The 25,895-nt window shown below is 49.4% G+C and overlaps 2 protein-coding genes across 4 annotated transcripts in view; one reads left to right on the top strand and one right to left on the bottom strand.

Annotated features, from left to right (window-relative positions):
- The window catches only part of BRWD3 (bromodomain and WD repeat domain containing 3), a 46,529-nt gene extending 37,375 nt beyond the window's left edge, over positions 1–9,154 (bottom strand). Inside the window, exons 1-5 of the mRNA XM_076053308.1 lie at positions 8,990–9,154; positions 8,779–8,837; positions 8,580–8,609; positions 8,346–8,405; positions 32–182 (exon numbers count right to left, since the gene is read on the bottom strand). Coding sequence (XP_075909423.1) covers positions 32–182; positions 8,346–8,405; positions 8,580–8,609; positions 8,779–8,837; positions 8,990–9,041 — 352 coding nt within the window. The 5' untranslated portion in view covers positions 9,042–9,154. The remainder of the gene's footprint in view (positions 1–31; positions 183–8,345; positions 8,406–8,579; positions 8,610–8,778; positions 8,838–8,989) is intronic.
- A 402-nt stretch (positions 9,155–9,556) lies between these two features.
- Positions 9,557–25,836, top strand: DHDDS (dehydrodolichyl diphosphate synthase subunit). 3 transcript variants are annotated; one of them, XM_076053309.1, is made up of 10 exons: positions 10,117–10,232; positions 10,955–11,074; positions 14,417–14,513; positions 15,801–15,917; positions 16,523–16,665; positions 17,346–17,462; positions 18,690–18,791; positions 19,667–19,781; positions 20,689–20,796; positions 23,088–25,836. In XM_076053309.1, exons 3-10 carry the CDS (start codon positions 14,451–14,453, stop codon positions 23,349–23,351), a joined length of 1,029 nt encoding a protein of 342 aa, XP_075909424.1. In that variant the 5' UTR covers positions 10,117–10,232; positions 10,955–11,074; positions 14,417–14,450; the 3' UTR covers positions 23,352–25,836. The 3 variants fall into 3 exon arrangements, with proteins under 3 accessions (XP_032832509.2, XP_032832508.2, XP_075909424.1); XM_032976618.2 differs by lacking the exons at positions 10,117–10,232; positions 10,955–11,074 and adding an exon at positions 9,557–9,712; XM_032976617.2 differs by lacking the exon at positions 10,955–11,074 and having other exon boundaries at positions 9,812–10,232.
- The last annotated feature ends 59 nt before the right edge of the window (positions 25,837–25,895 follow it).

Here is a 25,895-nt window from a genome sequence, read left to right as displayed (position 1 = left end):
CGCGTGTTAAAACGACGTTGCAGGCCAGCACCTTTGCGTGTGCGCAGCAGGGACTGGCGACCGGCCCCCAGCAGAGAGCAGACCCCCGGCACGCTGGGCGGGATCTCGCGGTCCAAGAGAGGGCCCAGCCGCTGCACCACAAGCAGCAGGTGCTCGGGCACCAGGTGAGTGTGGCTCAGCACCTGCAGAGGCAGCGCAACACACATACACACACAGTCAGCCAGCCAGACGCATCCAGCCACCAATGTTGGATGAGGGGGGACGGTGACGTGGCCCAACTTGTTGCGGAGGTTCCCGGTTCGAAACCGGCAGGCCGCCCTGGTTAATACCGCGGTCGTGTACAAACCGTCAAATACGACTACGCGCAGTCTGCTTCACAGTGGACGTTAAAAGTTCCACGATGTTGTTCGAAATGCAGAAAGCTGTTGTGCACCAGCATTACGGTCCGAATCTGAAACATTTGCTACAAATTACTCTATTGGGATTATACAGCAATCGTCGCCTCTACCGTGCAACCACTGCAAATTGCCTACGAAACAGCACTTTTATATTTGTGCGATAATACCGGTGCGAATACTATAAGCACAATTATTTATTAATCACTTTCACCAACTTTCTTGGGAGTTTAACACGTAGGCTTTCGTGACCAATATTATTAATAAAGGTTTTTGGGTTAGATCACGTAAATGTGTGTCGAAACCCTCTACCACCCGACAAGGCCAATCAGTAATGGATTTGTCACGTAAACAATATGACAAACAGTGACTACTTCAGCCCACCGGTGTGTTGAAGAGTGAATCCACAACATTTACAATTAGAGTACGATGTTTTGCTGGTAATTACATCCGGCATCATCGGGGCGCTCTGCCAGAATAGCGAAGCCCTCCACCTGCTTCCGGTCCTAAATAGAGCAGCAGGATGCCGTAATTATTTAACCCAATCAAGTGCAGAAATCAGAGGTGGAGGTTATTGTAATTATATACTACGTTAGTAATCAGTAAATTAGTATGTTTCCTCCACCCCCTTCCAATCAACTCTACGCGTCTTTACAATTCATTCTATCCAGGAAAGGTTTGATAGATATGGTTCCAAGATGAGCAAGATAAACCACGACAGCTAGAGCAGGTCGGCGAGGGACGTCTTTCTGGCCTGTTGTGGATGGCAATGCTTTAAAGAGTAGGAAAAAAACTCTTGCATGCGCCAGAAATCAAAATAGGACCTTGTCCCAATCCCAGCAGCTAGCACCACCGCGTGCGTTTTAACTACCCAGGAAAACGATATCGTAACAACTTCTGAAGTCACTTAATTTTGACCTTTAACCACACTAGAAGGGCCATTGAATATGTTCAGGAAAAAAGTTGTCCTCGCATGTTAAACCAACATTTATCAAGACAAAAAAATTACGTGAAAACCCAAATTTAACAGGATATTATTTGGGTATTTCGGTAAAGTCACATAGATAGATTCAAAGAAAATAACAAAAAACTACGTTTCGATCGCAACACAAGTGGTCATCAAGATGAGGTCGCCATCAAGATGATGACGACCAGTAAAATCACGACGAAAGACCCAGAGAATATGAATTCCCGCAGTCACGAAAGCTTTAAGTCAAGATTTAACAGGATAACTTTCTTTTAGCAGAACTGAGAGACCATCAATTAGCTGCACTTGAGAAGCCGGTGTAATCAGAGGCAGCTGAACCCTTCATTTAAACCAGGGGCAGGGAACATGTTCCTTACCGAGGGTTGAGCTGTCACTGCAAGAGGACCTTGTGCAGTGGCAGAAGTGACCGAGCGTGCTAAAATTACAACCACAGGGTCCATCAGGATAAATATATTCCACCACTAGTACCCAATTAGTGTGGGCTAAGGTGCTCTCGCAGTGACGTATATTATTTGCAGGCCATTTCTAAGCGGGAATCCTACTATGGCCACGGGAAATTGAGTCACGGGCAGGCATCTGGCCCAGGGGACATCGGTTTCAACGCTGCCAATTTAAATCCACGCACAATCTCAGTGGTACTGCTTAAATTTACCGCAAACGTAAAGCCAGTCTCACAAGCCATTCTGGCAAGCGACCAAGGCTCCTGGTACCTCAGGAATTGATGCAAAATAATATTGGAAAAAAATGCGGCCGAACGGCAATATTCCACACAAACACCTGACGTTGGACCCCATCACTGAACCAGCTGCTGCCGGACCTTCCAAAAACAACGAAGAAAGCAACTCAAATAGAATCTGCACGACCCACCACAACGCCAGACGCGGTCACACAAACTTCACAAGCGGAACGTCAAAGGAAGCCAGAAATGCAACTGCTGAGGCCGTGTGACAAAACGCAACCAGCGCAACGTGAACCCAAGCGCATTGCGAACCATAGAGCGAACTGCGAGCAGCAGAATCGAAGTTCACAAAGTCAATGGAGGGCAAAGCAGAATAAGCAAGCAATTCAACCTCAACCGAAGGCACCGCGTGGAATTAAACTTGGACATAAACTTGGACATACAGGCCTTTAAGTTGCTATTCACTCACCCAATCACAAGAAGTTGGTGCTGGCTCAAAGCTCTGATAAGTGTTAGCATGCCCCCCCCCCCCTCAAGCCACCCGGCCAATTTTTACCCCATCCAGGTGCAGGGGGTTCAACATGAACGTCTCCAGCCTCCCTGCACTGTTTGTTACTGTGCGAGCGGATCGCCGACCCAAATAGGTGACGATGCGCCTTCCGTGAACACAACACCTCTGCTGAAAATACTTTCTCTGACACGAGGTCAAAGTACTTTGTGGCTACACCGTAGTATGCCGCCACGTACATTACACACAAAGTCCTTGCCACAAACGAACCACAATACCTTGCTGAGCTCGTCAAAGAGAATATACCATCACGCAAATTCCGGTCATCCTCACAGCAGTGGCTTTTGGCTGGCCACCTATCAAAGACGGTAACCGCATTGCGCGCTTTCGGATACGCTTCTGCGGCCATCTGGATTGCGCTTCCGGTATTAGGAAGCAACTGGAGCTATGCACTTTTAAAGCTAGATTGAAAACTCATTTATTTAAAACTGCTTTTTGTGTTTAGTTGGTCGTCCTTCCCGCACACCTTTGATTAGCACGGGCGGCTACATACGGTGTAAAAAAAAGTTCAACATACATGCTGCCACTGGTGTTTACATACTTGTATACACCACGGCACGTGTGCAACAAACAAAACACCTTTACTATCCATTATACTGTGTTGGATTAACAGTGCTTATGAACAATTCTCACACACCAGTTTAATTATTAGCTGCTCCTCACATCGACTCATTTCCCCACGTGATTGGTAACACTTGGGCAAGTAAACCCACGTCACATTCTATGTATTCACCCTTATTCTTTATAAAAGCATTGTATGGTTATATTGCGTTGACAATGATGCACAAATCACAAAAAAGTTAGCTTTCGTCAATAACACTGCCTTGAAAGGAAAAGAATATAACAGGCAACGTTTTAGGCGATGGCCCTATTTTAGAGCATTATGAAGGCCATTTTCCCAAAATGTCACTTACTTCCATAGAAAAGCATTACATTTTAAAGAATAATTTAGATACGTTTCGACTTGTTCGTGTTTTTTTTTGTTAAAACCAGGCCACAACTTTCTCCTCCCCCTATTATCATCCCAGAAAATTGAGATGGAATTATTGTAGATATATTTGAATTTATGTAGCATGTAATAACACTGTTGTCACCTCAATATGCTGTAAAGGCCAAGTATGCAAACACACAATACAACTACAGAATAATCTTAATAGAAAGAACAGTTGGACAGTTCAGCATTGTTGAGGTAAAAATAGCCGATTAAAATTATGACTGCGATCTGTGCGTGCACAAGTATTTTACGTGATGCACAGCGTTAATTGCTTGGCCCGTCACGTAGGACTTTAACGATCAGAGCGCATGCAGTGTGGAACGAGTACATTTTTATTTTGAGTGTGGCGTATGTATGTGTTTTTAACTTCTTTTGCAACGTACGTAGCCTGCCGTGCTAATCGGAAGAAATTCGTTTTCAATCTAGAACATCGTTAAACTAAACCTAGCGTGGTGGATCTCGAGGACGGGAGTTTGGAAAACCGTGTACACCAACCCGATAGGGTCCCACCGATTCAATTCAGGGCCAAAATTAAAATGACGAATGCATCGTTTACACCCCTAATCAGACACGTTTTAATATAATACGTACAATATTACAATGTAAATGTTCAGCCCTTTGTGGGGGTAGCACGACCACACGTTGTCTGCTGCGTCAGCGATGCAAGCGGAATTTGGTCAATATTTCCATTAACATACAACGATTAATGCCAATTAATCCAGGAAATCCCCAAGGAGTTAAGACTTTCTTTTCAGAGAATTTATATACTAAGATGTTTGGGCCAGTGGCAACTGCCACCTCACCTTCACCGAGTCTTACGTCAGCTGGCTAGCCACAGCGGGTCACCCATTCAAGTACTAATCGGGCTCAACGAAGCTTAACTTCCAGGTCCTCAGGAGATTGGGCATATTTATAGTGATGTTGTCATACGATGGAACAAAGATGACTTTTTTATTTTATCAGGCCCACTAAGCTATATAGCTCTTTTTCAGAGTCGACTTGGCCACAAATGATAGCTCAACCGAGTGGCTTATCACGTGGAATCTTAAGGCAGCCAAATATACTCTAAACGTATGTCGATTCTAAATGTGGAGGGGGAAACCAGAAACCTCCATGCGACCAGAGAGACATGAAAACTCCAAATATACAGGTGTAAGGGTCGCGATCGAACCCATGACCTCCTGTATACCAGGCGAGGTAGTCATCTCCTAGCAACCGTGGCACCAAAATCAACAATGGATAGTCCCCATGTCTTGGTTAGCCGACCCTTAGCATTGGCATTTAGCACCTGAACATATTTCTCTACACAAGACTAGAAAGGAACGGGCTGCAGTGCAAACAAATGCAATGTAACGTTTCAATAGGCTTTTTGTTCATAAAGTTAAACAAACTTAGTGTGGCCAACTTACGTAAACCGTTCTTGTTAAAACCAAGTTATATTGCAAAGCCTTGTAAAAAGCTTGCACAAGATAACACGAACCTCATATTATCATACTGCACGAGGGTTTATCTTCATTAATGTATAAACAAAACGGCTTAGTTACAGTTTAAATTTTGGCTGTTGTCAAGAAAAAGGTCTCGGTGTTATACATCAAAAACACTTTAATTTGACAAAAAAAATGTTAATATTACATTTGTCCACTATAAAAAAAACACGTTTTAACCACCAAATCCTTTGTAGAGTGGCGATCACCCCACTCCAGGTGAGTGGGGTGATCGCCACTCGTCCAGGTGAGGCAAATTACTTGGTTCACCAACATGAAGATTGTATGTGCATGTTTATTTAGCAATGAGGCTTAAGAGAGGAATTGCTAAGCCCTATGAACGAAACCAATCAACAATCCACCAGCTGCAATGTTATGGAGGGTGGGCCCACATTTATGAAAATCTTGTTTTTTGTTATATTCTAGACGTAAGCACACACACGATTGTGTTTGTGCCAAATCAGGTCCCTTGGCACTTCTAGAAGAGCATTAGAATTTACACAAATTGGTCAGGTTTCACCTTTGTTTTATATATTTACACACAAAACAAAGATCCCACCCTCCCCGTGTAGCCTTAACAGACTGTTGGGGCAAGTCCTGTTCGCGAATAGCGCCTACGAAGGCCGGCACGGCACACGAGGGGGTGGCGGGGTGGACAGCACCACGCCCGGCCGCCTTTGTCTCCCCCTTAGTGGCGATGTTTACTACACACCGCACCAGGTACTCATTTGAGGCCGAGTCGACCTAGGGGTGGTCCAGAAACGGTTCGGATAATCGTTACCGATGTTGGCCGTGAGCGGGAATCGAACTCGGGTCGACGAGTTTCTGAGCGCGGCGTTGGTGTGCAACGAGGTAGTAATGACACTTAACGAGGTATGAGTTGGTGTGTAACGAGGTGTGAGTTGGTGTGTAACGAGGTAGTCAGGACACTGACGAAGTGTGAGTTGGTGTGTAACGAGGTAGTAAGGCCACTGACGAGGTGTGAGTTGGTGTGTAACGAGGTAGTCAGAACACTGACGAGGTGTGAGTTGGTGTGTAACGAGGTAGTAATGACACTGACGAGGTGTGAGTTGGTGTGTAACGAGGTAGTCAGAACACTGACGAGGTGTGAGTTGGTGTGTAACGAGGTAGTAATGACACTTGACGAGGTGTGAGTTGGTGTGTAACGAGGTAGTAATGACACTGACGAGGTGTGAGTTGGTGTGTAACGAGGTAGTAATGACACTGACGAGGTGTGAGTTGGTGTGTAACGAGGTAGTCAGGACACTGACGAGGTGTGAGTTGGTGTGTAACGAGGTAGTAATGACACTTAACGAGGTGCGAGTTGGTGTGTAACGAGGTAGTAATGACACTGACGAGGTGTGAGTTGGTGTGTAACGAGGTAGTAATGACACTGACGAGGTGTGAGTTGGTGTGTAACGAGGTAGTAATGACACTTAACGAGGTGAGTTGATGTGTAACGAGGTAGTCAGGGCAAACGAGGTGTGAGTTGGTGTGTAACGAGGTAGTAAGGCCACTGACGAGGTGTGAGTTGGTGTGTAACGAGGTGTAATAGTACGGTGCGAAAGAAGTTAAAAGTACATAAGTTACGGGTCCTTGGACAAACTACACAAGTCGTCGGATTTTGTTTGTTTGCCAAATGTCATCTCTCGAACGTCACTCGAATTTACCTCGACAAACAAACATATAGAATAGCCGTATAGGGTTAACATTTAAACAGTACTGTAACACTACAGTACCTAAAACAAGACTGCACTAAAACCTGTACTTTATATTTATTTACAAAACCCTTAACTTGCCAAAAAAGGTTCGACTAAAAATATCGTTATCTTTTAGAGTTATGGCGAGTCTTGCCAATTGTAATTTTAGACTTTTTAAACATTTTATTTCCACACATTTTTTTACACTGTTTAAAATCGCACTATATATTGCTCGTTATAATTGGAAAGCGGCTATAGCCGAGGCGTTTAGTGGTTATTTTTCACGATTTTAGCCCCGTTGGGTGGGTAACATCAGCGAGTAAACTCCGTTAATATCGCGCGTAGAAAGATGAGTTTTATATTTTAAAAAAAATGTTTTTTTTACCTCAAACGGGGCAGGCAATTTAAACTCGACACGGCGTGTATACTGTATAACACAGCTCCTTTCAGACGCCGGGCTAACATCAGAATCAGCATCGAAACTTACGACAAAACATGCACCGTACACTTTAGACATCGTATTTGCTTCTTGCTTCGCATGAGGTGGGAAATTCTTTATTTTAAATAAAGTGCATTTGTGAGGGGGGGTGGGGAAATCTGGGTTTTCTGGTTCGCCGCGCCAAAATCGCACGGCATTATATTTTTTTATGCCTGTACGTTTCGCTACCGCCTTGAAGCAAGCGCAAACGTTTCGTCGAGGCGGCTTGCCCTGTCCCTACAAAACCTTTCATTTTTTTTAGTATTCTTTTTTTATACATGCAAGCGTGCGGCTTTACGTTCTTCATGGGGAGCAGCACAGCCCACCACCACCACCGCCCCGCGTAATGTCCGCGGCGGGCCGACCCACCGCGAAATGAGCGCTGCGCAACGGCCGCTCGCGCCCCCTCGACAACAGCCACGCGAGAGAGAGGGGGGAGGGGCGCGCGACGCGGTCCAATCAGCGCTCGCCTACCGCGGCAGACGACGTCAACGACGCCGCCCGCCGCCGCTACGTAACGCGCCCGCGCCATTGGGGCTGCAGCAACCCCCCCCCCGCCACCACCCGCGGTGGGCGGGGCCAACCGGCGCGCGTGAAGTCACGGGAGGGCGTAGTTTATGCAAATTAAGGCAGCCGTCTTCGCGCGGCCGCGCCCCTTTTCCTTTATTTATTTATTTAGTCTCGCTCCCGGGGGCTCGATTTGTTTATTTTTTTACTTCTTACTCCCCGCCTCCTCCTCTCTCACCCACCCACCACCCCGGGTTGAAAAGAAACGTGATTTTTTATTATTATTTTTGGGGGGGGGGCTTTCGGGCAAATTTCTCGACGGCATTTCGTCGGAGGGAACTTCCCCCGTCGATTGGCGTCGAGTTGAGATTTTGTTTGGGTGGGCGAGCACCCTCGGTGTATTTTTGCGAGAGTCGCGGGGGGGCCCCCCGGGCCCCCCCCCCCGGCACGCTGCCGTGTGTAAAAACGTGGGGGAAAAAAAAAAGGGCCGAGAAATTTTGTGCGGGAGATTTGAGTTGGGCGAGTGGCCGGCGTCCGCTCTCTCACTCTCACCATCTCGGCGAAGCTGCGCTCGTGCTCCGCGCCCCTCCAGTCCACGCGCCTCGGCAGCAGCTGCCACGAACGGCGCACACAACAACAAAACACACGGCGGGGGGAATCGTCAAAACTCTCGCCATCCTCCTCCCTCACGGCGGCGGGGACACTCTTCGTCGTCAGCGTTTGTCGAACCCGCCGATTAATTGGCGAGATTTAAATGCCGACGGCGAGGAGGTTTTTTTTTGTTACCTTGTGTTGTTCGATTTCTCGCACAAGGACCTGCGAGAGGCGGATAGGGGTGGGGGAAACAGGGAGGACACGGCAGGGTCAGTCATCGCGGCAGCGCCGCCTGGCTCTTACAAAGCAAAAACCAATCGCTTAAATCCCAACAACTCAACCCTTTCGCCGAACGATTAGTAGGAAAAACAAGCGCCCCCGACGATTTTACCTCGGCCGCCTCCCGACATGGCCCCGCGGACAGGAACCTCGCGATTAGGAAGAACAACTCTGCGAATGGAGAAAGGGGGGCGAACAGCGATGGAGGTGGTAAAAAGGCGGGTTGAATCGAACGACGACACGAACGACGTGAGGCCCCCGCTGTCCTTTCTCTCCGCGCCTTAGCGCCCCCTCCTCCCGCTGCCTCCGCGCCCGGCGCTTACCCGACTCAAGGCGGGAGACGCCGCCGCCGCCGTGGCTCGGCCGTGCGGCCATGGCTCCTCCGCCGCTTGAGGCCGCCCCTGCTCGGCTCAGCCTCCCTCTTTATTTATTTAATTCCTCTCGCGCTCCTCGCGCGCTCGGTGGTTGGGGAGGGGGCGGGGCTTCGACCGGAGCGGGCGTGGTTTATAGCAGGGGCGCTGCCTAATATGGGCAGGAGCTGGGCGTGGTTTCACGGCGTGTTGGGGAAAGTAGGCGTGGCCTAAGTGAATGCGGGGAAGGGGGGTTTCGGCGTCGATTGGCTTTTGCGGTTGTGGGCGGAGCCTGATGACTAGAGGGCGGGGCTTACGGGCCAATTGGAGAATGGGGGTTGTGGAGGCGGGGATTACTCCGATAGGGGGCGGGACTTGACGTTAGCAGGCGGGGCTTGTTTGCTGTTGGATTTATACGTCGTGGCGAAGCTTTGCCCTGGTGGGCGGGGCCCGCTCTACAGGGGGCGGGGTTTAAACGCCGGGAGGGCGGGGCCTACTAGGCTATCCGTTTTTAGCTTGAAGCAAAAAAAACACAAAAAACCGCATCACCGCCTTTCCCCCGTGTTGTGGCGATGGGCGGGCGCCACCGTATGCGTCCGCCGCGCGGAAAGAGTTCCCCACGCGGCAACCCCCAGGGGGGGTGCCGAGGTAAAAGGAGAGCGCGCGTGGCCGGCACCGCTACACCTGTACACACAGGTGAGCCGAATCGGCAGTCACATTGTAAAGCGGTGAGGTTGATTCTGTTTGTATCTGCGACTAATCTGCGTGCTTTTTGTTTCATCGGGGGGGGGGGAGAAAAAAATTAGCGTTGTCAGCGACCGCAAAGGTGCTCGCGCTAATTTAAGTGTTACGATTACCGTCGTTATTAATCCCCGTTCAATTGTGTCTGAGCGTTAATTGTTGGTTGCGGATGCAGACCGCGCGGGCAGGGAGGGGGCGGGGAGGTGGTGATGCGGCACCCCTCCCGTGCCCCCGCCCCCCTCGGCGCGGAGGGATACGCCTACGTGACGTCACGAGGCATGGCGGACCGCGGCAGCAGCGTCAACTCGGGGAATTTAAAGTCGCTTCACTGTCGCCTGGCTCCGTTTTAAATGTCGATTTATCATAAGTCCGCCTCGTTACCGCCCTTCGTTGCATTTATATACTTTGGTGGCTATCTCGTTCGGCGCGGCGTCACGGGAAGATCCGGGAGAATTAACAACCTCGCCGAGCGCCGGTGAGTGAGACGTGTTGAGTGCAGATTGGCTTAATTTTAATTATAAAAAGAACTCTTGTTGGTTATTGCTGGATACCATTTACTTTGACGTACCATTCTAAAGTGAACGTGCCCCGTTAAATGTACTGCTACAGCCCGTTTGACAAACCGCTGCCTGGATGACTGCCGTGTCGATCATCGGGGGGGGGTGTCGTTTTGCTATACAGTACCGGTACTTTAGCGACCCTGACCAGTGCGGTTCGGTGATTGTGAGGCCGTGGGCAGAACCGGCTCATTCATCTCTTGCCACTGACGTTAGCCGTGGCCCCGGGAGTAAGAGAACTCTTGGGGGGGGGGGGGGGGTTGCCGCCTTCATACAGAAGCGCAGCGCGCTAACCACTTGACCCACCGCTCCTAGAAGTGTGGTGCTGTGGGGAATTCAACAGTGGGTGAGGATGCGGGGATTCTTCCCGTGGATGTTCCTGCGTTCTGCTCGCCGTGAGAATGTGGAATTTCCAGCACGGGGAGATGAGCGGCCAGCTAGTTTCGAGAGGAACACCTGCTGGAGTTTGGCTTTCGTGATATTTTTTTTTAGACAGGTTGAGCTCAGCTGTCACCCACACCACACAACTGGGTTTAGATTTCGCTTGTTTTACTCATACGCGCACTTTATACCAAAGTCAAATTTATTTCGTCCACAAATGAACACCGGGGCAGTCTGTGTGTGTGTGTGTATCTCACAGTTTACAGCCCCGAGCCAGCTGGTGGGAATTCTGCATTCCCATGGTGGGGGCGAGTCGGAACATAGGAATACCACTTCTGCCTTCACCAAGTGTGGTACTCGTCCTGTAGACTTTTACAGGGTATGTTCACTGACCAGCTTGATGAAGTGCACATTTCTTCAACGGACGACGGCTTCGGGAGACCTTCATTCCAGCAGTGGATTGATCATGGCTGATGGCAATCATTTAATCTTAATATAACGCATTTCACAATACAATCGGAAGTGTGCTTTTGTATCGTACAAAAGTCTCTTGTTATTTCGCTCAATGTTATTTCAGCAAAATAGGTCAAATTTTATTTTAAAATATTTCGTGGAATAATGTGTCCTACTTCGCAGTGGCTTTTTGGGGCTTGCTAAGCTCTGTGTGCCAGGCTGACTTAGAGACCCGTGGCTGGTGAGTTTGCCCTAGCAGTGTTATATTGATGCCTCACCGCTACCAGGTGTGATGGTGCCCAGCTGTGGTTCCGTCTAGTGGCATAGCTATCACGTGTGTAGGTGTTGCATCTGCAATGGGGCCCAGACCCCCGGGTTATGAAGAGGAGGTGGGAAATGGAGCCACGTTGCAGGGAGCCACGTTGCATTCCATGACAACGACGCAACGCCACTGGTTCATTCATTCTTCTCGCCACTCGGGTTTTCAGATTCAAGTCGTGGCTGTGGCCGAGTGATTGCGTGCAAACGCATACCAGGAAACGATTCTAGGAGCGTCTGCAGGGACGGAAGTTTCTATGAAAGTTTTAAGAGCCGGTGGCTTTTTGTGTGCCACCAACACCTTTAACCGCACGTTCAGGTGAATGGTATGCAGGCGGTGCTGTTGAGTGTCGCGCATTGCGCGCGTGTGCGACGTGAGCAATTACGCCCCCTCGCACGACAAAGGACCGGACGGAGTCTTGCACACATTCACGCACGAACGCACCGCACGTACCTCGCTTGCCCACACAATGTATGTACGTGCGTTAGCGCTCCCAAGGAGTTCAACGCCTTTTTTGACGGAAACGTTAAGCGAGGGGAATTGTGCGAGTACGTGGTGTACGTACGTTGAACTTCTTTCACACCGTACGTAGCCAATCGTGCCAATCGGAGGTGCGGGGTGAAGGACAACAAACCACACGCAAGAAGCAGTTCTAGAGAAATTCGTTTTTAATCTTGATTTAAAAGTGCATAGCTCCGGTAGCTTCCTAAGGACGCAAAAAGCACTCGCTTACCATTTAAAACTTGTTCTTTGTGCCATCGCACTACACTATGGACCTGGCGAACTGGGTTTGATTCGGCCACGGCCAACATCAGTGGTGAGGGATATCCTAACCGGTCCTGGACATCACCACCCCTCCTTCACAAACCCACTCCGACCGGTGTGGTGAAGTTTCGTCAAACGAACCCTCACGACCAACACGGCATGGAGAGGCCTTCATCCCACAGTTGATTGGCATATGGCTGTAAATGAATTATATGTAATTATTTCTCGAACTTAAATCTGAACATTTGTTATTGTGCACTCTTAAGAGTCTAGTTCATCACCAGTGCTAACAAACTTTGGTTTATGGCTCTATTACTCATCACACATTGGCATTCCCCGTGCTCGACAACTCTGTGACGCATTTATATCTCTGCTACGTGGTCGTTGAAAGTTAAAGGGTTGCGCAACAAAGTGCACAGGACCAGATTTAGGCTGTCAGCTGTTTACACTAAACAGTTTGGAGAAGAATTGGGTAATCTCTTATTGGTTCTGTTCCCCCTGCACAAGGACTGTATGGCTTTGGCTTTATTGCTGTGCTCAGAGGTGTAGATTGGCCAAGCTGTTGAGCCTTGATTGCTGGTGTAAGCGTGGTTTGGAACTGCTTCAACAGACAAAGTTATAGGCTGACCCAGGTGGAGCAAGCCGGCCTACCTGTACTCCACTCTTCGTGGGTCCACGCTGGGTCCTTGAGAACGTATAGACCAGTGATTCTTAATCTGGGGTGCACGCAGCCCCTAGGAGTGCGTGATGCCCTTTCTGGAGGTGCGAGACCATGGCCAGATGTTTTTAGAAGGTAACACATAGAAACGAATATTTAGCACGGGCACATAAGTACAACTACTTTGTTTGATCAAACCGATGTATTTATGAACGTTATAATTTAAAAAAATACAATTGAGAACCAAAGGGGTGCAGGGCTGCGGTAAAGGTTAAGAACCATTGGTGTAGATCTTCGGTAACCGGGTGGCTCTGTGTTCAGAGCGTTGAGCTGGCCCCGCTCAGATCTTGGGTGCGAATCCAGGCAGCCTGCCTCTGGTTAAATCTAGCTTGAAAACTCGTTTCGTTAGGACTGCCTCTTTTGCACCTCCGATTGGCACGGTTGGCTACGTACGGTGCAAAATAAGTTCTACGTGCAGATAAAACAGGTTCTCAACGCAAGTTAATTTATGGTCTCGACTGGTAACCGATGACTGCACGTAAAAAAAAAAGCCCATCACTTTTAATATAGTTCTGCACTTAATTTGAGAGTTATAGCTTGGAGAATTACCAATGTTAATTTGACTCATGCAATAAACATTACTCTCAAGTCAGTAGCAGGGCCGATGGGAAAATGCTGCCCCTTTGGAACAGAGGGCACTTGAAGGGATCTTGGAAGTAGCTCTGTGATATCGCTTCCGTGGGCCGTAGTCAAGCATAAAGCATTGCACTGCTCTGCGAGAGATCAGTCAGAATGATTTAATATTTCCCTTTAAATTACAATCGTGGACATCGAGATAATAATTCATATTGAATGGGAAGAAAAATAAGTGGACTTGGGCAGGACGCATCACTAGATGATGATGGGCCAGTGGTTTGAGAGATGTGGCAGAGTGGCAGCCAGAGGAGGAAAATGCCCAAGAGGGATACCACCTTAGAGAAGAGATGGAGCAATGAGATTAACTTGTGTGCAAGCTTTATGCATCACGGTACCATGGCGAGTGATGAGACATGGGGAAGTCTTCATCCTAAAAAAAAAAATTCCAGGTGAGTCCCACTGAGCTATATAGCTCTTTTTTAGAAGCAACCTGGCCACAAATAATAGCTCAACGAGGTGGCTTTTCATGTGGAAATTTATAGCAGCCAAATCATCTAAACGCGTGTTAAATAATAAAGGTGGAGGGAAAAACATGAGTACCCCGGGAAAGATACACGCGACTACGGGGAGAGAGACACCGCAAACTCCAAATATACAGGCATCAGGGTTGGGATTGAACCCATGACCTGTATACTAGGCGAGGTAGTTAAAATCTCGCCACCATGGAGTACAACAGTGGGTAGAGCATGGCTGATGATGTACTTGTTCGTTACACATTATTGGCAGTGTATAATTGTGATTAATTTTGTAATGCTATAATTACATGCTGTTTTTCACTCAATAACGCAAGTTAAACCTGAATCGTTATTTTCTGTGTCCTGTATTTGCAGCTCTGACGGACATCCCATTTTGACGAAGCCAAAAATGTCGTGGATACGAGAGGATGCCCCCAAATTTTTTCAGAAATTCTGTGCCAATATCTTGAAGGTAAATGTTTACATTTAAAATTGCATTTAACACTCACTAAATACAAACTATTTTTATTTTACCAGGTAAGGCCCACTGAGCTATTTTCAGACAACTTGACCACAAATGATGATAGCTCAACGAAGTGGCTTACCTTATGGAAATTTACAGGAGCCAAATAGTTCTAAATAGCATCCGACTAATCATGTAACAAGGATACATTATACTGGTAGGAACCTCCTGGTTACACCAGCCCACAGGGGATTATTGTGTCAATCCGTCGTGCATCCAAAAATGGGAGGGGTGGGGCTGGGTGGGGAGGGGCTGAGAGGGGAGGGAGGGGCTGAGAGGGGAGGGAGGGGCTAGGTGGGGAGGGAGGGGCTAGGTGGGGAGGGAGGGGCTAGGTGGGGAGGGAGGGGCTGGGTTGGGAGTGTGGGGAGGGGCTGGGTGGGGAGGGGCTGGGTGGGGAGGGTGGGGGTGGGAGGGGTGGGGCTGGGTGGGGAGGGGCTGGTCACCCCGTGGTGCCCTTATAAAACTCAACATTTAACCTACTCACGCCGGCTTGTGCCCACCCTCACAGTCGAGCATATTTGCGGAATACACCATGCCGCCGTTGACCCTGGCCATTGATCGAGCAACCCAACGTTCCTACCAGCTCCCTCTACAGGAATGTGTTTGTGTAAACTAGAAAAAAGTAATGTTGTGATAGAGTAACAAATTATAACTTTAAAAAATATATCAAGATTCTGATTGATCTGTGATATCCACAGAAGCTACCGATATCACAGATGTACTTATTGAGATCCTTTCAAGTGATCTTTATTACGGATAAGGGCAGCACTTTCCCCTCTGTCCTGCCACTGAGAGTAGTAACGCACACTTTAAACAATGAATGAAGGATGTGGCTCGGTTGCTCAAATGTCAGACCACTTACCTGGCACCGCTGAGAGCCTGGGTTCGAATCCAGGTAGTGTAGTGAGTTGATGGTCTCAGGCCGATCACCGCTTGACTGCACAACATTTAACTTGGCTCTTCACTTAATTGGATGAATTTCCAGCTCGTAATGACTCAATTAAAGGGATCTTCAAAGGTAGCTCTATGATATACGCTTCCATGGGCCAATTTCTAACGTGTTGGGTTTGTGCCGCTCTGCGAGATATCCGAACAAATTATTCGTCTAATATCGTGGGATAACATTGGGGGGGGAAAGGCAAAACAATATTTAAAACAAACTGACGGGCGAAGCCGTAGGATAGGCATGACCCTGACGACAATGATACGATGCCTTCCCCCGGTGTTTTGTGGCAGGCAGGGCCGATGCCCAAGCACATTGCCTTCATCATGGACGGGAACCGGCGGTTTGCGAGGAAGCAGCATGTGGAGAGGCAGGAGGGACACACGCAAGGCTTCGACAAGCTGGCACAGGTACGAACGTTTTGAATGGGGAGCGCGACAGCAGCACGTGTGGCCTACCCCTTCTTCAAATGATCTCACGTGGTCTCCAACGTGCACTGTAAAGTAGACGACAATCCTGCTCTGAAAATTCAGCGGGATTCAGTTTATTATTTTGGTATAGCCCTGTGAGCGATTCGGCTCTTGAATCGGGTGCAACCGCAACAAACAAAAAAAACAAAAACATCCAACCCCTGCAACAAACATGCCAATGTACGTATATTGAATTTCTTTTCCACCGTACGTAGCCAACTGTGCTAATCGGAGCATGCCGGGGAAGGACAACAAACTCAACACAAAAAGTAGTGCGACAGAATTTTTTTTATCTATTTTGAAAAGTGCATAGCTCCAGTGGCTTCCTAATATCGGAAGGAAAGAGCATTCCAGACGGCCGCAGAAGCTCGTCTGAAATCGCGCATGCGCGATGCGGTGACTTGTCTTTGTTCGACGGACGGCCAAAAGCCGCCGCCGCCGCTGCTGCTGCGAGGATGACCGGAGTTTACGTCGACGGTTTACGCTCCTTGACGAAGAACTGCCCTGCCGCTCGGCCGCGTCCCCCCCCCGCGCTGCGCCAACAGACACTGCGCTGGTGCCTGGACATGGACGTGCGCGAGGTCACCGTCTACGCCTTCAGCATCGAGAACTTCAAGCGTTCGCAGGAGGAGGTGGACGGACTCATGGAGCTCGCCCGCCAGAAGTTTGCGCGGCTCCTGCAGGAGAAGTGAGGGCCTACCCACACCCCGCGTTGCTTAGGATAGAACAGTTTTATTCTGATATTTTTTTTTGGTGAGGCCACATAATGGACTGACCAAATGTGTGCCCCTTAACGCCCTCCACCAACCACCACGACGTAAGCGATTTAATTTGTCACGTGTACGAGCGTTTTAACGCGTACAATTATTCTTGTTTCAGCTCACCACTTGGTTGAAGAACAATTCTCAGTTTGCAAAAATGTGGCTGTGAGAATCACTCTTCGGCTTACTGGTGAGCTGAAATGGCAATAATTGGACGGATTTAACACTTGTACCCGGCGTTGTATGTGAATGTGAACGCGTGTGTGTATGGGGAGTGATAGTGTAGCAATTAGCGCTCTACGCCATGAACCTGGCAACCCGAGTTCGATTCCTACTCACGGCCAACACCAGTGACAATTATCTGAACTGGTCCTGAGCTTCTTCTAGGTCGACTCGGCCTCACATGAGTAGCGAGTGCAGTGTGTAAACCTCGCCACCGGGGAGGCAAAGGGGGTCAGGCGTGGTGCTGGCCACCCACTTCCTCCTGTGCCATTCCGGCTTTCATAGGTGCTCGCTAACAGCACTTGCCCCAACTTTCTGTTAAGGCTATACAGGGTTTTTTTTGTCGTGTGTGTGCGTGTGCCCGCCTGTGGTTGTGCCCGCAAAGGGAGAAGCTGGACAGGTACGGCGTGCGTATCCGCGTGCCGGGCGACCTCACGTTGCTGCCGCAGGACATTCAGGAGCTCATCGCCAAAGCCGTGACGTCCACCAGCCATAATGACAAGTATTATTTTCACCTCCTTTTTTTTCTTGTCGTTGTGACTCGTATCCCGTTTTGCACACTGCTGACAGATCACAAGACGAAGCATCCACTCGGATCTCTTGCAGAGCAGTGCAGCCTGCCCTGTTCGAAAATTGCCCTCGGAAGCGGATGCTGCTGAGCTACCTCTGAGGTCACTTCATGTGTGAACTGTGGTCCGCACACAGTGGAGGGCAGCGCTTCTATATGATGAAAGAGGGTAGATTCGACAGCATTTGAAAGTCATATGTTTACCGAATTACATTCGGACCATGATTTTAATTCTCAAGTGCAGAACCATTTAAAAATGTGATAGTTTTTTTTTTCAATTGGAACCCGCACTATCGACTTGCTACACTTGAGAACGTCGTTCAATCAGTTAGCTGCCTGGGTTTGAACCGAGAATCTTTGTGATGCCAGCTCAGCGCTTCTGACCCCTGAGTCAGCCGCCCATCCACCTCACAACAGGTAATAAGAATGATTTAATGTCCCTTATTTACCCAATGATAATCTTAAAAGGTCCTGCCCTAATTCCCTCCGCTCTTTGAATTAACAATGCCCACTGCCGCAGCAATCATTCCAGCAATGCTACGCGTACAAGGTAGTATGATCATGTTCGTAATTATATGAACAATGGTTGGTGTTGCAGTGGTTAGCATGCTGCGTGCGCTATGAACCCCAGGAACCCGCACTGACCAGCATGGTGATGTGTTGGTCATAAATCCCCATGACTGATGTGGCATGAAGAGACCTTCATCCAAGTGGCCATATATATGTTTTTGCAGAACAGATATTTTACTGGCCCATCGGAGTGAGGTGACCAAATATTTACCGGTACCATTTTCTCCGTGACCCGAAGGTGGATTATGTGGTAATGTTTTCACGTGTGTGTTATCACATGATGCATTACCTTCTGGTCATTTAAACAAATTGGTACCGCTAATGAATAATCAATTTTAAAACGAATTCATTTACAGCCCATTATTAATCAAAATAGGGTGACACGACCATGCCGTGCCAAAGTAACATCTGGAAACAATTCCCGGAACCGAAATCAAGCACACGGTCACGAAGAACTTTCTCGAGTGTTGAGGATGTTGCTGACTCGACCTGGTTCGTTGGGGTTTCGGGACGAATGTCTGCGCGGGGGCGCCGATGGGTGGTGGATGGGTGGCCCGTTGACCTAACCTGCGTTGGCGCGCTGTTGCCCAGGTGCTTCCTGAACGTGTGCTTTGCGTACACGTCGCGCCACGAGATCACCAACGCCGTGCGCGAGATGGCCTGGGGTGTGGAGCAGGGGTTGCTGCAACCCAGGTGAGGCCCATAGTCTCAACCGTATGTATATGTACGTACGTAGATCTTCTTTCGCACCGTGCATAGCCAACCGTGCTAATCGGAGATTTCCCAGTAATGCCGGGAAGCTCGTGACGCCTTTACCACCACCAGTACAGCCACAGCTCAAGCCATTTGGCTTGTTTCTGCACTGGTGTAAGTAGCAAACCAATTAGCGCGGTTGGCTACGTATGGTGCAAAAGAAACTCAACGTACATTGGTACGAACCGAATGGTGCTGCAGAAGTGCAGTGGTAAGCAATGGAACATGGGAAGGGAAACTCCACCCTGCACACCTAAAATGACCCACGGCTTTATTTCACACAATACATGGACTTCTTTGTACACGGCCCATAACTCCTTTTTACAAGAACCGCGGCTTAATTTCACATAGCCCGCGGCATCGTTTGAAACAAGAAGCAAAACAAATAAGACGATAGAATCGAGACCAAAAATAATCTCTAGTTGAATGGAAAATCAACCCCCAATAGTGACAATTTCTGACATTGCTGAGCGGTAGATTTTGACATAAGTAATTAGTAATGGCATGCCACACTCCAGTCGTGACAGTAAGACTTCCTACACCAATATGCAAACGGTACCTTTTACCATCTAGTTGCAGTTTTAATACAGTTATAAATACGTCTAAACTATGTTTTTGTTATTTTACCAGGCATCGGGGTCAGGATTGAACCCACTACCTCCTGTATACCAGGCGAGGTAGTTAAAATCTCGCCACCATGGCATTAGGTGAACGTTCCGGCTTTCATAGGTGCTGCTCGCTAACAACACTTGACCCAACTGTCTGTTAAGGCTACACGGGGGTGGTGGTGGGGGGATTTTTGTCTCTGTACACAGCGACGTGACGGAGAGCCTGCTGGACCAGTGCTTGTACACCAGCCACTCGCCAGACCCCGACATGCTCATCCGCACCTCCGGGGAGGTGCGCCTCAGCGACTTTCTCCTCTGGCAGGTCCGTCCGTACACCGGTGCCGCCCCTTCTTAAGCCAAGCGCATGAACTAAAAACTAAACTGATTTTTATTTACCAGGTAAGGCCCACTGAACTATGTAGCTCTTTTCTAGATGTGACCTGGCTATCACAAATGATATAGCTCAACGAAGTGGCTTATCGAGTATAAATTGATACCGGCCAAATGATCGTGTGACATTGCTTCTAAATGTGGAGGGAAAAACCGGAGTACCTGGAGAAAAATTCCACGCGACCACGGGGAGAGAGACATGCAAACTCCAGATATTCAGGCGTCAGGGTTGGGATCGAACCCACAACCACCTGCATACCAGACGAGGGAGTTAACATCTCGCCACCACATGTCCGTGTCATCGCCAATGCAGAGGACTAAACGTGAGCCCGCGCTGGCCCACGCAATGTGTGAACTCGCATGTCTCCCCATACCCCTTTTCGACTTGGCACCTCCAATCCAAGCCGGCGCAGGGCCGTTGCGAGCCACAATCAAACCTCGATAACGCTGGCCTCACGGGACACGTGAATCTGGCTTGTGGCTTCAGCAGGGCGAGGGGACGGGGCTAATGACGCGTTGGTTTCAAGTGGCGGTAGTACACTGACGACGCGCTGTGTCGCAGCGTCGTCTGCACACGTCCGCGGCTCGTTGATTGCGCGCGACGCCAACGTCACGGCTCGGCTTCTGCTGCGGAAGAACAACTCGGGGCGCCACCCGAGCCACAACCTCGTCGGCGTGGCATGACCGCGATTGAGCTCGGTTGTAACATGGGGTGGGGAGGGGGGGAAAGCCGTCGGTCAAAAGTTTTTCGCTCGTGCTTGGTTCGCCGGGAGGAATACCGGTGGTAATGAATTAGCTCTCAAGTCGGTTGAATGTCATCCTGTCTTGTGGCTCTGCAGACGGCGTACTCCTGCCTCGTGTTCCAGTCGGTGCTTTGGCCGGAGTTCACGTTTTGGAATCTCTATCAGGCCATCCTGCGCTACCAAGTCAACTACCACGCCATCCAGGTGCGGGGCAACCAGAGGCACTCTTGTATATAGGCCCACCGGTAACGTCAGTGGCGTGGTTTGGTTTTGAACGACGGTCGTATCGATTCCGTCAGAGTTGTGAAACTGGCGGCCCGTGGGCCAGATGTGGCCTGCGAATGCAGGTTGAGTGGCCCCGCCAAGCTGAGAGATGTGGTGCGAGAGAGAGAGAGACAAGCAAAAGATAGTCTAGAACTTTAGGCAAGATACAGATTCAAGAGCCACACTGCACAATGCAATGTGAATAACGTCACTTGAGCAAAATCGTTTTTGTGTTTGGTTTGTTGTCATTACCCCCGCACCTCCGATTAGCACGGTTGGCTACATACGGTGTGAAAGAAGTTCAGCCATGCATCCATACATAGATTTAGCGAGATAAAAGCGAGATAAGATGTACCAGTTTCCCTCGCTTTATGCGGTAGATGCTTTCCAAAAAAAGGGCGCACAGAGGGAAACTGTACGAGACGGCTGCCTGCTAAGTAACAGCACGACGCCGCATTATATAGCGAGTTTTGGGTCGAAAGTTCACCGCACCTACGTGAAATTGCACAAACCGAACCCGCGTTCGACCAAGGGAAACCGCGTTAGACCAGGGGTGGGGAAACTTTTTTCTGCCAAGGGCCATTTGGATGTCTGTAACATCATTCGCGGGCCATACAGAATTATCAACTTAAAAATTAGGCCGTTATATTTGGTCAAACATTTAATTAACTCGCCCCTAATGCGATGGGCTGGAACTGGTTCTCTTTGACGAGGCGTGTGATGATGTTAGCTGGTATTGACGATGTTGCTACTCGCAACTGCTTTTCCAGGTTTGCTCCTAGATTTATTGAATTTCCAGTCCCGCCTGCGGTTGTCTTGGCAGGGCCACACCAAATGATTTTGCGGGCCTTACACGGCCTAAGGGCCGGACGTTCCCCACCCCTGGTGTAGAGGGTGAAGCTGGAGATGCAGTCCAGGCTAGTGAGATGATAGATATCTACAAATGCCTTTTACGTCTCATACAAGAGGGGGCAGTGTTGACAAGGAGTGCATTCCAACTGCTTTGCTATTTTTATGAACTGGGTTTAAATCTGGATTTCAGCCCCCCTGCAACCTAACCTGGCCCCCAGTGACTACACAACAGCGACCGTTATGTGTCGTCACTTAATCCGGAACCGTTTAAATAGCCGAAGGAGCGGAATATGTTCGGCTTTTCATGTGCCAGTCATCTCTACAGCGGGAGTCGGTGTACCACAAGGTGTGGATATGGATGGCAGCTCTGCGATGCCACGGTGTTGACGGGTGTTCTCCGACACAGGGTGATGCACTGTTTCCTGTAGACGCAAACGTCTTTGTGTCGCGACAATGCCTTTGTGGCGCCATGGTGGCGAGATGTTAACTGCCTCGCCTGGGATACAGGAGGTTGTGGGTTCGATCCCGACACTGCTGCCTCTATATTTGGAGTTTGGAATGTTCTCTCTGTGGCCGCGTGGATATTTGTCCGTGTCCTCCGGTTTTTCCCCTCCACATTTAGAATTGACGAGCGTTTAGGTAATTTGGCTGCTATAAATTCCCACGTGTTTAAGCCACTTCGTTGAGCTGTCATTTGTGGCCAGGTCGCCTCTGAAAAAGAGCCATATAGCTCAGTGGGCCTTGCCTTGTAAAATAAAAGTAGGAATAGTTTTTTTGTGCCGAGTTCTTTCGTGCCGAGTTTTTTCGGGCAGCTCGCATCCAGTGGAGGGTTGGGTCAAACGGTCGTGCGTTTACGTCGTTCAGAACATGACCGTTGAATTCTCGTCCGGGTTTTTCTTTAACGAGGTACGTGGGTTTTCACGGTAGCTTTGCGGTGCGATTTTGGGGTGTCGCGTGTGGTTTGGCGCGGCGTCCGCCCTCCGTGTGTCGCTTTCATCTTGCCAGCGATGAGCCAAGACCAAATATTTAAAATTGGTTAGTACTGCCCGAGGTGGCGTAATATTCGTCGTTGCAATTTCCTTGTGTGCCCTATCGCAATGAAATTCTGTGGTAACCATTTGAAATTAAGTCAGTTCTCCAAAAAGTTTCTGTGTACAGTATTAGCCATATAAATACATCGCTACTCCTAAAGTTTTCCTTCCTTAGGTGTTACCTCGCATTAGCACGGTTGGCTACGTACGGTGCAAAAGAAGTTAAACATTATACGTACACACCAATTTCTGCTCTGGGCCCACCGAGTAATCAGGAAAGAAGCTCCCAGCACGCGCAGACCGCCGGAGTCTCAGCCGGGCCTTTTCTTTCTTTTTGGTCGCCTGCAGGAAGTGCGCGCGAGCCACCGCGATGACGTGGAGCGGGAGGAGCGCGAGCTGGACCTCAGCGTCGCGCTGCAGAGGCTGCGGCACGGCGAGGGTGTGGCCGGCGACGACCCCACGGCGGGGACGGCGGCGGCGGCGGAGGAGGAGGAGGAGGCGGCCAGGCAGGTCGCCTGCGAGCGGCGCGAGAGGACCCAACGATTTCTGCAGGCGCTGGAGCGCAAGCGCACGGCCTACTTCGAGGAGCTGAGCGCCGAGCCCGCGAGATGACGCCGAGCGTTTTGCGGAGTGGCGCCGCCACCGTCGCTGCCGGTGCGAGCAACGTGTCCAGACTGCTTCGATCCAAACGGTGGTGGTGCTGCTGGTGCTGCTGCTGCTGTCCACTGGCGAGAGAGCGTTGTCATTAACATGGGCCTTGGTGCAAGAAATGAAATGGGAGGGGAGGGGGAAGGAGGGGGGGGCCCTGTCCAATTCTCACCGTGACCCCCAGCCCCCAAACCCACCTCTTCATTGTCCAGGAGCCTGGGACCCTCCAGCCCTTGGGCCACCCCCTGTGCAGTTGCAATGCCTGCACACTCGATATCGCTACACTACTGACCTGCGCAGACCAATAGACCATAACAACCCCTTATTACCTTCTTACAGACCAATTCAGACCTTAGCGGTCACCCCGTGCCCTTATAAATCTCAACGTTCAACCTACAAAGTCCCATCGCAAGGGAGAAACCCAAACAGACACATTTTATTTTTGTTGCTCGTATTGAAATTGCTGTACGCCGTATGGACCTGAAAACTCAATTTCCCTGTACAAGAATACGGGTAAACCGTGTGGGTGAACAGCTATGAATAGACTCACATTGGAATCGTAGACTCGCACAGAGTCCCCTAGACTCTCATAGAAGACCCCTAGACTCCTATTGATACCTCTAGACTCCCATAGAGATAAATATAGTAAAACAAACCTGTAGACTACTCTTGGAACCGTAGATGGACGGATACTAACCAACGGACCCATAGACTCGCTCACACAGGACTCATAGACTCACATAGGACTCATAGACTCATTGGAACGTCGACTCAAGTGGGACCAATGGTCCAGAGGGCTCAAAGACTCGCATCGGTGGCGTTGCCTTGCCAGCGTGGGCCCCGATGCGAGGGAAGAAACGGGGCCCTCTGTCCAATTTCCCTCCCTCTCTCCGTAGCACGGCACCCCGGGGCCCCTCGACACCGTGGGCCTCGGTGCAGTTGCACCACGTGCACGCTCGATAGCCACGCCACTGGCCGCTTTGTGGATGCAGAAAGTTGATTCTCCAATTAGCCCAAGGTTGGCTACGTACGGTGCGAAAGAAGTTCAACGCACAAGGTGGGCGCGTGTTGCGGCGCTGGGCACGTGGCACAAAAACGTAATCGTCAAAACTTTAAAATCCAATGTTCGATCACAGTGCTTGAAATGCTGGGCGACATCTGTGTAAATCAGTGTAATTAATATTATTATTGTAATGTTCAAATGCATTTTGGGGGTGCGGGAAAAAGATATATGTATACGTCGTGAGCTGTTGTGCACTTTGATTATCGCGAAACTGACGAATTTCAAGGAGCTTAAGTGTTTTGCGAAAAGTCGGTTAAAATCCATCGTGGTCATTTGCCGACTCGGCAGTCACATTTAATGCGTCCCAATCTGTCAATCATTGCGGGATCAGCAGATTGTGATTCCATGCGTAAACCTCAGATCGTACACCTGTTGTAGAGTCTGAGTATTTCAACGTGCCAATGTTGATCTCTACTACATGTATATAAAAGGATTTGTTCCACAGAGTTCGGCCGTGAGAATTGTCATGGCATAGCTGAAGCAGACATTACGCCTGCTTCCAATGCCTGTCCCTCCACATAAATCATCAAAGGATGTTGATCCATCCAGTCGTTGACAACGGGACTGTCTCCGTAAGAGGGTCCTTGTGTAATATAAACATCTTGCCGTTCACCAGCATTGGTTTAAGCGAGCATGACTGATGAGACGCCACTGTCGAAACCAGTCCTTGCCTACAAACATCAACATTTGTTCAAGCCTGTCATTGTTTCCTGATGACGCACCGAGTGTGTAAATCGGATGGTGGTTTGCGCGTGTTAAGTAATGTAATGCACTCCCAGAAGACCGTGGTGGCTGATGGGATGTGTACAGAAAAATATCTAATTTTAATGTGGAGGGACGTATGGGAAGGACACGTTATGGTCAATGAAACGACGCGCTGATTGTTGTGTTACATTGGTTTGGTGACACCGCAATTGGCAGTGATGCACAAATAACACGCAACTTGTTTGTCCACAGCACTGCTTTCAAGTAAGAAAAGTGTATAGCCAGGTGACGTTTTGGGCAATGGCCCTGCACGGCACACAGGTCTGTCCAGTCACTTTGAGAGAGGTCACCTTTAGCAGAGTGCGTCATTCGGCCGGTGAGGTCAACCTCCCTAGCCTCGCGGTGTGTCGTGAGACGTCGCCGATTCTACATTTCCTCTTTTCCTTTCGCTAAAGGCAGCGTTGCGAACATTTTGGGTATCGTTTTTGCGTCCAGAATTCAAGTGCCGTCTTCTCTGGAATTTTTGTCCTACGCTGCTCGCCCCCCCCCTCCCCGCCCACCATCTGCTCGCGTTTAGGCTCTGGCTCTTTGCGCGGCGATGAACGGAGGTTCGATCTCGCTTCACCCACAATCCATTTCACGAGTGAAAAGGCAGCTTCTCAAATAAAGACGCTGTTTACATTGAGGTCTCCTTGTGTCTCTGCGTTGGCATTGTTCAGTGAAAGGTAAACCCACCAAGA

The sequence above is a fragment of the Petromyzon marinus genome, chromosome 60 (genome assembly GCF_048934315.1).
Source record: "Petromyzon marinus isolate PM22_M1 ecotype Great Lakes invasive population chromosome 60, UKy_Petmar_22M1.pri1.0, whole genome shotgun sequence".
Lineage (NCBI taxonomy): Eukaryota > Metazoa > Chordata > Hyperoartia > Petromyzontiformes > Petromyzontidae > Petromyzon > Petromyzon marinus.
This window is presented reverse-complemented; position numbering and strand designations above follow the sequence as displayed.

Excerpts from the sequence above, each read along its gene's own strand:
- DHDDS (XM_032976617.2), top strand. The coding sequence starts at position 10,108 with ATGTCGATTTATCATAAGTCCGCCTCGTTACCGCCCTTCGTTGCATTT. Across the intron at positions 14,514-15,800 it reads TCTGTGCCAATATCTTGAAG|GCAGGGCCGATGCCCAAGCA; the intron begins GTAAATGTTTAC and ends GTTTTGTGGCAG. Across the intron at positions 18,792-19,666 it reads CAGGGGTTGCTGCAACCCAG|CGACGTGACGGAGAGCCTGC; the intron begins GTGAGGCCCATA and ends CTCTGTACACAG.